Source organism: Idiotropiscis lumnitzeri, chromosome 21 (genome assembly GCF_059441095.1).
Source record: "Idiotropiscis lumnitzeri isolate Australia: NSW breed Sydney's pygmy pipehorse chromosome 21, RoL_Ilum_1.0, whole genome shotgun sequence".
NCBI classification, from domain to species: Eukaryota; Metazoa; Chordata; class Actinopteri; order Syngnathiformes; family Syngnathidae; genus Idiotropiscis; species Idiotropiscis lumnitzeri.
The window spans coordinates 7,461,514-7,474,490 of record NC_142411.1 but is presented as its reverse complement, the minus strand read 5'-3'; the positions used below and the strand labels follow the sequence as shown (position 1 = coordinate 7,474,490).

At 41.3% G+C, this 12,977-nt stretch overlaps 1 protein-coding gene across 2 annotated transcripts in view; it reads left to right on the top strand.

Annotated features, from left to right (window-relative positions):
• sipa1l1 (signal-induced proliferation-associated 1 like 1) overlaps positions 1 to 12,750 on the top strand; it is a 43,942-nt gene extending 31,192 nt beyond the window's left edge. For both annotated transcript variants that reach the window (XM_088286334.1, XM_088286335.1), the window contains 11 exons: positions 463 to 612; positions 778 to 905; positions 3,952 to 4,049; positions 5,100 to 5,581; positions 5,667 to 5,840; positions 6,339 to 6,507; positions 7,122 to 7,356; positions 7,453 to 7,623; positions 8,056 to 8,167; positions 8,307 to 8,385; positions 9,188 to 12,750. In XM_088286334.1, coding sequence (XP_088142460.1) covers positions 463 to 612; positions 778 to 905; positions 3,952 to 4,049; positions 5,100 to 5,581; positions 5,667 to 5,840; positions 6,339 to 6,507; positions 7,122 to 7,356; positions 7,453 to 7,623; positions 8,056 to 8,167; positions 8,307 to 8,385; positions 9,188 to 9,331 — 1,942 coding nt within the window. In that variant the 3' untranslated portion in view covers positions 9,332 to 12,750. The remainder of the gene's footprint in view (positions 1 to 462; positions 613 to 777; positions 906 to 3,951; positions 4,050 to 5,099; positions 5,582 to 5,666; positions 5,841 to 6,338; positions 6,508 to 7,121; positions 7,357 to 7,452; positions 7,624 to 8,055; positions 8,168 to 8,306; positions 8,386 to 9,187) is intronic.
• The last annotated feature ends 227 nt before the right edge of the window (positions 12,751 to 12,977 follow it).

Below are 12,977 nucleotides of genomic sequence, written 5' to 3'. Positions count from 1 at the left end.
GTTTATTTTACTCTAACCAAATCTTTGTCGGAGATTTATCCAATCTGGAGTAAATTCAAAGTGACTCGCCTACTAATTAAAATGGGAAGCATTCAACTTTTTAGAGCAAATTTGAGAGTCACATACCGCTAACGTTTGAGGAGTCGACCATTGATGCCCACAGTTTGTCTTGGAAAACTGCGTCAGACTTTACACAATTAATAAAAAATTCATTTCAAAGTATAACATTTTGAGGAAAATGTGACTTTAATTACACAGCATATTTCATGAAATTGTATTTATGTTCACAAAGCTTGGCGCAGAAATTATAGCCCAAAGCAGAAGTAATGTTTTCTTTTCCTCTCTCAATAATCACAGCACATTCCTTTGCAAAGAATATTCTCTCCGGTGGATTTCTAATCATAAACGAACAATATTTTTCATCCCGACTGTGTGTGTGTGTGTGTGTGTTAAATTTCCCAGGATATCTCCAGGCAGCGAGAGCTACAGCCTGGCCTCCGCTCTGGCTCTGGGTCGCTCCCCTCACAACCGCAGCTCTCCCAGTAACCTGTCGTGTTCCAGCGACGCCTCCGGCAGCTCAGCTCACTGGAGACAGAAATCCATGCCTGAGCAGTAAGGAAGATGGCGATGTTTGAGTGGCTTTTAAATTTGGAAAATTTGAGATTTTTTTTTTTTAATCCAAAATCATAAATTTTAGATGCTATGTGAGGGGGGGGGTTAATTTTATTTATTTATTTATTTATTATTATTATTTTTTTTTTGCGTGCTTACTCCCAGGTTTGCAGGGAGTCGCCACTCCCCGATGTCCAATGAGAGACAGGTTGTTGGAGAGGGCGGGTCAAGTGGAAAGTCCACGTCCAATTGGTCCCGAATGGAGGAAGGAGCGGTTGAACGAGCGTCGACAGGTGATTTCCGTTTAAGAACAAGATCATGCGTCTCCCGTGCATCCGGGTTTGAATCTATGTGCGGTGTGCTTTCACATTCACAATTTTGCATGTAAATTAGATTTCTTATGTTTGCATTATTAAAAGATCATAGACAGAGCACAGAAACAAATTCTGCCCATTAAATGTCACTTTTTATTCAAACACGGAATATAGCTTGGATTTTTCTCCTTAGCTCAGTTTCTCCATAATTAGATTGAAGTCAATATGTCTTTCCATGTTGCTCCAGTTGTTTGCAAATGTGCACAGGAATGTGGAGACATTTGATTCTTGGACTGCTCAATCACAAGGAATGCAGTGAAGCTTTTTTTTTTTTTTGGGGGGGGGGGGAATCCTCTTTTTTTTTTTTTTTTTTTATTGGGGAAATCCTCTTTTTTTTTTTATTTTTTTTTTTATTTTTTTTTTTTATCCTTAGCAGTTTCTCCAAATGTACGCTTCCTGTTCAACACACACTCGTGACTTTGTGACCGCTATCGAGCGGTACGGTACGGTTGGCCCACTTGTGCTCACGGTCTAAGTTGAAAAATAACAAATCTAAAGTCACTGCAAACGGACAAAAGCGGCGGCATAATGAGACGAGCAGGCGAGGGAAAGAATGTGGAAAAATGGCGGACGGCAAAACTCTTGCTCACCTGTGTCTTTTAGATTTACTAATGGAGAGAGTAAGAAGGGGGGGGATTCCTCCTCTTCCTCTCCCCACAGTTGGCAAACCAAGTCTTTGTGTGACTTCTCTTCGTCACGTCTTTCTTCTTTCACCGCCACCATTTCTGTTTGCCTCCCATTCATCTTCCCCCCCCCCCCCCCTGCCTTTGTACATCTGCTTTCATTTACTTGCGGACACTTTCCCATAGCATAGTTTGCAAGTGCTCTTTTATTTCTGTCCACCACGGTCAGTGGCAGCCACCGAAACTACGGTCTCGTTTGCCACCGCTTTCTGGTTCCCCACCGGACCTTCAATTCAGCGGATTGTTCGCCAGCCTACTTTTGTGTTCGCAACCCGCTTCTGACCCCCGCAATCACGACGAAAAAGCCATAATCTATCATTCCGTGGTTTGTTTTAAGCCCTTGTGTCTTTTTTTGGTCAGGGTGGGACGGTTCAGGCTGGAAAAGTTCATCATAGGTCAACCGAGAGTCCGGCTCCAAGTCAGGCTGTGGTTTAGCATTCGACACTTTCACATAGAAGTCCTTCTATGTTAATGTCTTGTCCCGAAAGTAAAAAGCAATGCAAATGTGGCCTGACTGTTTTAAAATAGCACTAGTCGCATAGAGGACGATAGAATATGTTCTAAGTCAGGGGTGGGCAAACATTTTGATTGGCGGGCCACAAGGGGCGCTAAAATTTGGCCGGATCAGGAGCAGACGGATGGAGTGTTTTGGTAACCTCACCTCATCGTAGAAAAAAAAAAAAACATTTAATTTTAAATGAAAATGAACAGAACGATTACAACAAAATATCTGTCTTTGACACACCACAGTATTTAGAAAATAAAACATAGACAAGATTTATTCATTTAATTTTTTTCAAGTTCGGCGGGCCGGATTTAAACGTTAACGGGCCGCATGTGGCCCCTGGGCCATAGTTTGCCCACACCTGCTCAAAGTCAAGGTGACGTGGTTTAAACACTTGGGCCAGCTTTTGGCATCGTGAGAATGTTCTCCCATCCAATATTGTAATGGGGTTAAACTTCCTCCACAGTGTTTCAAAAATGAACCGAAAACGTGTGCACTTAATTGAGTAACCATCAACTTATATGGTATGTGACCGATAAAGCATCGGCACAATATTATGCTTAATTTATTATGCATTAATAAGTTGTGCTTGTAAGTGGTTATAAACCTTTTAACACATTTTTTTCAATCTTTTTATTTTTTTTTTCCATAGAAAATGCATTGGAGGTTTAACAGCGTGTTTTTTTTTTTTTTGTTTTTTTTTTTTTTTCTTGGAGCTATTTTTTTTTTTTCCTGGTATATATCCATTATAATTATGCCCGTATTTTCACTATTCGCCTCTCTGCTGGGTTCTTATCCTCCGTAATTAAGGTCACACTTAAAGTCCCTTCATTTCCTGCAAAATGGACAGCGCATGCGTCATGTTTTAAACTAGCCTTATGTTTGTCTTAAATACAGAAACGACACCCGTAACCGAAACGACGCTTTTAACACGGTGCCCCTCATGGCTGTGAAAATGCGGTTCATCGAAAAGAAAAATATTAGAAATTTATTTCTGATGCAGCCATTCTATTGAATGTGCTTGAATCATTTAGGTGTACCTAATAAAGTGTCCGTGTATACATTAAAATCATCATCACGGCCATAAAATCTAAACTATAAAAGCCCGACATTTCCCAAGATATCTCCAGCAAGTCCTTTTGCAAAGTACTAACATAGAGTATATTTGTGCTCAAGCAAGCTAGCGGGCACACATGTGGCCGCCGTTTCTAATGAGTACAGAACGCCCCGTGGGCTCTGTGTGGAGCAAACTGTGCGGTGTAATGCTAAGAGAGGGTGTCCACGTTTGTCAAATCATCCCGGTAGACGTTGCGATGACTCTCTCGGCGCTTTCTGTCGTGTTACCGTGATCATGATCTGCCTCCTGGAGGGTCGTATTGCGTAAGATGTCGACAATTACACAACAGTTCCATGTTACACAGTAGTTTAGCTTCAGCACGCACACTCACACGCACGTTCATTCACACAGCACAGCTTGCCCAGAACAGACCCAGCAGGCACTGTCAAGGGACACGTTTTCTCGTGATGTATGTTGTGATGGATGACGATCGATTTTGTGTTATTCTTGATGGAAGCAGCGGAGCCAGAATGGCGACCGTGTCTGTCTCATGAGCCTCGTTGTGTGTCAGTGAGAAAGTACACATCCCATCTAAATAAAGAAACGGCATAAAAAGTCATCTGGTTGTGCATCAAGATTTTTTGTGAGTGTCCTTTCTACCAACTCTGACTGCTGTGCTTTTATTTATTTATTTATTTATTTATTTATTTTTTATTGCAGAGGCACCAGTCTCAAAATCTGGTCAAGGCTTTTCCGGAGGACCCCGTATTCAAAGACAGGAGCAGGTCATCCACCTGTCCCCGAAGAAAAGCAGTCAGGTGTGTTTTTAACATTTGGACATTTGAGGACAGCTTCATTTATTGTATTGTGACTATGACAAGCTTATACTTAATATTAGTATTAACGAATTAATACTGGGACTCCTGCATACATTTTCGGAACTGGTCGGCCTGAGTTCTAAACATTTCCACTTTTGTCTGCTCTGTTATTGTAACTTAAGTGGATACATAAATGGAAAGCACAAAAATAGTTCTTTCACTCTCGATCAGGGGCGGGCAAACTTTAATGGGCCGCATGTGGCCCCCGGGCCGTAGTTTGCCCACACCTGCTCTAGATGTTACTGTCTCCGCTTTACTCCAGCGATTTATTTATTTTATTTATTTATTTTTTTTGCTCAGTCTCCTTCCGGAGCCGTGTTGTTTGGTGCCTTGCTCAAGGGCACGCCAAGTATTAGTTTGAACCGGTGCAAACAAGTACACAAGGGCGGTGACGACAGCAAATCTGACTACATTTAGAGCAGTGGTCCCCAATGTTTTTACCCGTCCATACAAAGTCCATAACTTTTTTTTTGACCGGCAAATGGGGGCGAAGAAAGGGGCGATGTTGCTCGGCGTATGTTGTGCAGAGCGGACTTCGTAGGTGATCTTGTATTTACTCATTTTTCTATCCCTTGGGTTGAGTATTAGCAAGAATGCGATCTAATAGAGGGAAGCCGGCTTTTTTTTTAAATAGAATTATTTTTAATTTAATTTAATTTAATTTTATTTTATTTTATTTTATTTTTATTTATTTTTATTTATTTATGTATTTATTTATTTTATATTTATGTATTTTTATTTATTTATGTATTTATTTATTTTATATTTATTGGTTGGGGACCACCAATTTAGAGCATCAAGGCTTGCGTGCATATGCGTCACGGAGCCGTGTATTTCGATGACATCAGGGTCACATTGACGCCATAGAATCAATCTGTCCGTCATATCGCCCGACATTACGTTTGGATCCACATAATTATGCTCTCCGTTAATTTTCTCAATGATTGTCATCTTATATAGCTTTCCACTGTTTCTTCTTTGTTCTCGTAGTCGGACGGTCCTTATTCTGGCCACTCCAGCAGTAATACTCTTTCAAGCACAGCTTCCAGTGGGGGCCACAGTGACGGCGATAAATGGTACGAAATGGGGGCCGGTGGAGGCTCCAGCGGGGACCAAGGTGAGCCGGAGCCCAACGGCCTCGGAGGTGGAGGCTACCTCCAGGGCGCCTCGGCCGACAGCGGGATCGACACCAGCTCGTACGGGGCCTCGCACCACAACCACCCGCACTCTCATCACGGCAGCACCACCTCGCTGCTCGCTCCGAGCGGCGGCCGAGAGAGCAGGGATCGCTCGCCGTGGCACAGCCCCACCGAGGGTGGACGCAGAATGCTGGAGAGGTCGCCCGCCGCTGCAGAGTCGTCGGTCCCCCCGGTCGAAAGGAGCTTGGATAGCACCGGTCGAACGCCTCCCACTCATCTCCTCGTTCGAGACAGCAGCACCTTCAGTCTGAGTGATGGTGGTTCTCACTCCAGGTTGGGCTATGTCAAAACGCAGCTTGATGTTTGGTTTTATTTGATCAAATGCTCATCTTTGCTTGCAAAAACAACCACTTTTCAGGCACAGTTCGCCCCGGGAAGAGTCCCCCTCGACCACTTCGCCATCGTCGCAGTCTTCGGTGTCTCCTGGCCCAAAGAGCTTTTACCCTCGCCAGGGAGCTCAGTCCAAGTACCTGATTGGCTGGAGGAAGCCTGGTTCCACCATCAATTCGGTTGACTTCGGAGACACCCGCAAGTAAGAAAGAAATTAGAAATCGACTTTTTTTTCCTTTATGAAAAGAAGATCTCATCATCATACAGTAGAGGGGGCCGCTTCTATAATGTCATCTCATTCACAAGATTCATGATGGTGTCGTGCTCAGTTTTGATTGAACCTCTTTTTTTTTTCTTCTATTTTCTGCCTTATGACTTCCTTTAATCCAAAACAAATGTATATTTAACATTAAATATTAGTGTTGCACCATATGCTGTCTTTCAAATGTTTTAAATCAATTTAACAGGATCATGACCTTCTGTAAATGTTAATAATATTGTAATAAGCCAATAGAATTCAAAACACCTGATCAGAAAGTCTTTTTTTTTTTTTTTTTTTTTGCTTCTTGTCCACCCACTCACTCATCATTCCTTTTGTGCGTCTTGATTGCCCTCTTGTGGCTGCCGTGAAAATTACACGTAAAACCCAGCATTGATGAAGTGTGTAACTTCCGGCTTGTCTTGTCTTGTGTGATTTCAGGAAATCTCCAGGGGAGAGTGGTATGGAGGGTATTCCGACTCCCGCCGCCAGGCCTTCTTTAAGGGACATGCACTCTCCGCAGCTCCATGCCAAGTCTACTATCGAAGAGGATGTGAAGAGACACCCTGCAAAGGATAGCCCACTGCCACCACGCAGATATAAGGAAAAGGTAGTTACTTACACCAGTGTGGATGTAAAACCAGAATATAGACTCCGATTTATAGTGGATATTTTTAATTATTTATTTATTTATTTTTTTTTTTATATATGGAGCCTATGCCAGCTGATTTTTGGTGCGAGATGATTTGCTCTTGAACTGGCCAAGAGCAATTGCAGGGCACAAAACAGACTCTCATTGTCTCTAACACTGGCACCTTTGGATTATTTACATTTCAATCATTTTTTTTTAGGAGGGGTTGTGGATAGAAGCACAAGCAGACAGAAAATGAGGCCAAATTGTTAACCGCGAGCACACCTGAGGTATTAGTAAAAGATATATTGCAGAAGATGTACTCTAAATTATGTGATTTGTGGTTACTATGGTGATGACAGATAATGTCCAATTTTTATTAGAAGCAAATGTACCTTAAAAATGAATAACAAGCTCATATTTTGTTTTAACTTTTTGGATTTTTTTTTTTTTTTTTTTTACTTTAGAAATCGTACAATTTTGTCGTAAAACGTTTTACGGCCTCATCTTTTCACCGCCAACGTACATTACAAGTCAAAGCGCGTCCGAACTTTTGATTGCTACCGTATTGAATTGAATACTTTCTTCTACAGCACGCCCAGAAATCCCCCCCGAGCCAGCCGCCCAGCCGCCGCCGCTCGCTCCATCGCACGCTTTCCGATGAGAGCATCTACCGCGGCCAGCGCCTTCCCTCTCTCACCGACTCGATGATGGAGGCGGCGCTCGGCGCCGACGTTCTCTTCAGTTGCTCCACTCTCCCGCGCTCGCCCACCACCCGTGGCGTACCACTCCGACGGCCCTCTTATAAGCTGGGAGTCAAACTCCATGGTAACACAATGCCAGGATTTTTTTTCTTCTTCTGCACAGATGGAGAAAGTTCTGTCGATTTAATAATAGTTCTGAAAATGTCCTTCCCGTTCATAGGCGACCTCTCGGCATCCGACACGTCATTGGTGGATTTGGTGGAGCGTCATCGTGGGCCTCTGCCTCAGGAGCTGATGCCCCTCCCATCGTCTGATAGGGACAGCCCACTTGACTGGACACACCTTGTGGACGTGGCCAACACCTTTGACACTGAAAGAAACACACACTATGGTAGAGTTTATGTTCTCTTTATAATAAATAATGAAACAATTTCAAAAACAATTTTAAACGTGCTATTTCTTTAGAGATGTTAAAGGAAAATTCACGTTAGTAGAAAAATAGCAGTACTTTTCTACACAAAACCATGTGGGGGGGAAACTTTTTGGAAAAGGTCAGACTCTTCCCCAAAAATGTCAAGCAGCATCAAGTGCGTTTAACTGAAGGCAGCGAGAGTCTACGAAATGATTTACTGTCGTCCTAAATGTCAGCTGTTGTTTACTGCGACCATTGTTTTTTTTTTGTTTTTTTGTTTTTTTTTATCCAATTGAAGCTAAATAATCCAATCATTTTTGTTTTGACTCTATTCTTATCAGTTTTAAAATGAAAACAACAATGGACACTTAGTGTGTGTGTGTGTGTGCGTGCGTGCGTGTGTCCTTCCAGTCCAGAGAAGTTACGTGTTTGGGGATTCAAACCACCGAAGCAGCGGAGCCTCTAGTCCACAACAGAGCCACATAGAACTGCAACCCGCTCCCATGTCCCGACCCGCGTCGAGGTAACGCATGACCTTTTCATTCCTGAATATATTATTGCAGGCATAATTGTAATCGAGTAGATTACCATAAAAAAAAAAGACATTCGATTTGTGGGGGTGGTTCATTCTTTAATGCATCAAATTGAATTTATCTACACAGTGAGGGCCACATAGGCCTGGAGAGAAAGGTGACCAAGTTGGAGGCCATGGTGAAGATGCTCCAAGAGGATCTGAAGAAGGTGGACAACAACACACTTTAAACTGTGCTAGCCCCTCTCTCGTCGTCATCTGCGGCGATTTAATAAGCGCATGTGAATATAATACTGAGCTCACACTAAAGCAAGGTACATGGCCAAAAAAAAAAAGAATTAGCAGGTGAGTCTCTTCCTTAAAGCAGTTGCGAATTGTAGTACCATGACTGTCCTGTGAGAGGCAGCATGGTGCACCGACTAACAATCGAAAAAGATCGCAAGTTTTTTGTAATCAGGGAGAAGGGAAATCCTCCTAACAGGCCTCACCGTCCCGCCACAAGTTAACCCGTCCGAAAAATCTGATCCTCGACTTTTGCTGATTTTAATGTGTGAGTTCTCGTGACACAATTGGCAGAATGTTTGCTTTTTAATCTAAAGTCACACTCTACAACTAAGTGAAATAATGGAGCGTCACTACAATGCTCCATATGTTGTTTTATTTCCAAGCAGCTTCCTCTATATATTTTTTTTTACGCTGAGTGGGAATATTAAACCCCACCTACACTTGTGAAATCTAATACATAAGCCGTAAAAGGGGAAAAAAATGGCCTTGGACTCGTAACTTATACTGTTGTTTGTAATGTTTTGGTTAGAAGCGTTTAGATTTAGATTTAGATTTTTACACCAACAACCATCATATAGCGAGGTGTGAGTTTAAAACAAACCTCTGTTCCGGCAACAATGTAACACGGCAGTTTCTACTGCACTTGTAGACTATGAATTAAAATAATAAAATCAAACAAGTGATGTTAAAAATGTTCCCCCGCATTTGCTGTTTCAATCCTCACAGGAGCGTGACGAGAAAGTGCGGCTTCAGGCTCAGATCAAGAGGCTGTGGGAGGACAACCAGAGGCTTCAGGAAGAGTCTCAGACCTCCGCCGCGAAGCTCAAGAAGTTCACCGAGTGGGTCTTCAACACCATTGACATGAATTGAAGCTCGGCAAAGGCACATGAATGGCAGTTAAAAATAAAAAAAAAATAATCCCACTCTGGTCACTGATTGGCTGGACACAACAGACAGTCACCTTGCTGTGCTCATTTTTCATCCCAACACGGTGTCAAGAAAGGGAATCGCGCCCCCTTGTGTCGACTGGAGGATCTACATCTTCCACCGATTATTAGACAGATGAACAAAAGCCATTTCCTGACCTAAAGTGGATGTGGACTTTCATCTTTTTTTTTTTTTTTTGTCAGTGGGTTCATGGGAGATTTTTTTTTTTTTTTTGTGCCAAATTCAACCCAGCGGAGGCTAGCTGGGTTCTTCAAATGACTTCAGTGGACTTCGCACAATGCATTGTTGCAGGCTGGACCACTTGCTGTTCACTGGAACACATTGCCTCACTCGCATAATGAGCTGCTTTCCCACCAAACTGTGACGAAAGCTTTTCATATCCCCTCAACGGAGAATGAAGATGTTTGAGGCTGGATTTTTAATCTCTTTCCCCCTGCACAGCGCAAATTGTTTTGAATATTCCCCAGGGCTTTTTTATTTTTCCAACCAATGACACAGCACTGAAAGGAAACTCATTAGATATTTTTTTTGTGTGTGTGTGTTATTTCCTCCAGGAAGTTGATAACAACAACCAATCCGTCCTCGACAGCAAAACTCAGCCTCCCCGCCGACAATAGGAATATAGTTAAAAGCCATCGGCAGCGGTGCCACGCCATAACTTGAAGACTTCTATCCGGAGTGCTTTGTGTCTTTCAAGCAATAGGGAGCAGACAGGAGAGAAATCCCTGGAAAGATTTTAAAACAATTCTCATAAACGCAGTACTGCCACACGAGCCTCCGTCTCCTCCTGACTTTTAAAGCTGTCAACTTCCTCCTGTGACAAAGATGAGAGAGAAGACTCTGGAAGAATGTGGAATAGTGTTAATTCATTTTTTTTTTTTTTTTTTTGGAGGGGGAAGAGAGGATGACTGAAGGGTTTATTTATTTCCTTGTATTATATCTCCAATTAATAAGTTGCTCTATTCGTACAGTACAACTGACATCAGTGTTTAGTTTGTCCAAAAAAAAAAAAAAAAAACTCAGTAACTATATAATTTAATGGCTTTCTTTCTTAATCCTGGCTAACGCCTGACTATCTGCATTTGAATTCCGTATTACGTTGTTTCGTGCTGCTCGAGCCTGCTGTCGTGTTGCTTTCGGCGCCATCTAGTGATGACCAGTGCAACTACTCATGGTTATTCGACGTGCTGCCAGTTTGTGCGTACACTTTGTGTTTTTCTTCTTTGAACACACACACACACACGCACACACAAAAATAAATAAATAACACGGCGGCGTGTCAGACTGACAATCAAAGAAAGGGTGATGATTGGCTAAAGAGAGGTGATCTTTCGGCGCGCTTGTTCATTGCATACTTTCCCTCAGGTGTGTGAACGCGAGGATGCTCGGGGGAAATGTTCCGAGGGTATTGAGCGAGGAAATTATCTGCGTTTTGAATACAATGACAAAAAGCAACCGTGGAGCGAGTGTGCGTGTGTGAATGCATGCATCATAGCGTGATGGTATGTCAGTTTTTCCAGCTGTGCCTACAGTCACTTCGGGTCATTTAAGGTCACTCCCGGGAGGAACAGGGACGGGATGTGCCTTTGAAACAGCACCTGGGCAACACGTGAAAACAAAATTTTCGTCTTCATCCTGAACAGTTAAACTGGTAGCGCCTGCAAAAAAAAAAAATAATAATTGAAAAAAAAAATCACGTTGCTTGCCAAAAAGATAATTTAGTCTGGATATATACAATAAAAAATGTGTGGTTTTCTAGCATCATTTAAAGAATGATTTAATAAATAAATTAATATTTTCAATTGCATTATTTGTACAAAATTCTACTAAACTGATTTTTTTATTTTTATTTTTTTTTCCCTCCACAGTTTTGTTTAAAACAAAAGCCGTGATCACAGCGATTAAAATTTTCGGCCACATTTTCATACACCGAGTATATTTTTCCATAACAGTAATTACTGTTGATTAATTTCTCTAAATTAAATGATTAAATTCTTGTGCAAGGCATAAAGAGTAGAAACAAACGCCTCGTGCCTTTTGCATTCAGTTCAATGCTGTTTGTAAGAAACATTTCTTATCTTAGCAACGCTATTTGGCGCACTGCAACACAAAATGACAATTTTCGAATCTCATCAAGTGAATCGAGTGCATTTCCAACCCGACTGCACGTGGCTCCTCGGCGTGAATGTAGAAACTAACAAAAAATTAACGTGATGTTTACATAACAAACAGGTGCGTTGCAAATAAATGAAAATATCGTAGAACGGTTCAAGTAGATCAACTCAAAAATTGAAACTCATTCAATATAAAGATTCGGGTTTTGCTGGCTGAAATAAATGAGTTTTGGTTTTTAAACTGACCTACTGAAATGCATTTTCTCAAAATATTCAAATTTATTCAAATGCACCTGTAGATTTAATTCCACTTGTAGAGATGAGCAAACTCCAAAAGGAAAAAAAAAATGATTCTGTTTTAAGAATCGCTTTATAGATGATAAAGGTTGATTGCCTGCTAATCTAAAGATGGCGGCACGTCATGAAGTATTGTTTCAATCATCCACTACTGTGAAGCATAAATTACTCTTAAAAAATAAATAACTAAAATAAATCAAATGTCACCTGCCGCTCCCGTGAAGAATTGGCATTGTCCAAATGGTAAATAGGTAATAATCCGAGTTTTATTGTACATGCAAAGTGCTCTAATTTTTGTACTCTGAATGAAGAAAAGCTGAGTGATGAAAGTGTGACGCGCACGTTTTGCTTGTATCCATTCAATCCGGTCCATATAGTCCGTTTAATCCAATTTTTATTTTTTTTTTGCGTGTCAACGTGAATTGCTCAGACGTTCCATTTTGTACAGAACCTTTGCACATATTTTTGTCAAATAGATGGAGTTTACATATTTTGAAAAAGTGCGTGGAAAGGATCCATCCATTCTGCGCCATCTTTGTTATTGAGATGTGCTTTGCTGCTCTTCGAGTTTTGCTGTTATTGCAGTTTCTGACCAACAGAGGGAGGTGTTAGACTTTTCTTCTTCTAATTAAAAAAAAAAAAATTAAAAAGGAAAAAAAAAAGAAAATCCCTATTAGTTTCTTTCCCCAAACCAACCAGACTGATCAGACGAAATGGTTTGAAATGAATTCAGGCTAATCGATACTCGTTCTAGCTTGGTCAGCGATTGCGGTCGGAAGGTTTCGACGAGTCATGGTGGAAAGGATCATGCGTGACCGTAGAACTTTACAGAACACAAAAAATGCTGTCAATCCTATGTCAACTGTCGATGTAAAATGTAAAGGTATGGAAAACAGACATTTGCAGTGATCTCAGTATTAAAGATTCTGAAGTAAATAAATGCGTTTGTGGGTTTGTCACTTTTATTTTTTTCTTACTTTTAATGCTCATAAAGCAAAAAAAATGAGAAATGCCATTGGAATTTGCTGACATGCATAAGGCAAGCCACTTATGGTAAATTGGTCTTTCTTTTCAGAAATGAAGCGTGCAAAGAAATGATTGGATCGCTACTGTAAATCATGCAGGTGTTTTGATGTAGCAAAAAAAAAAAAAAATCT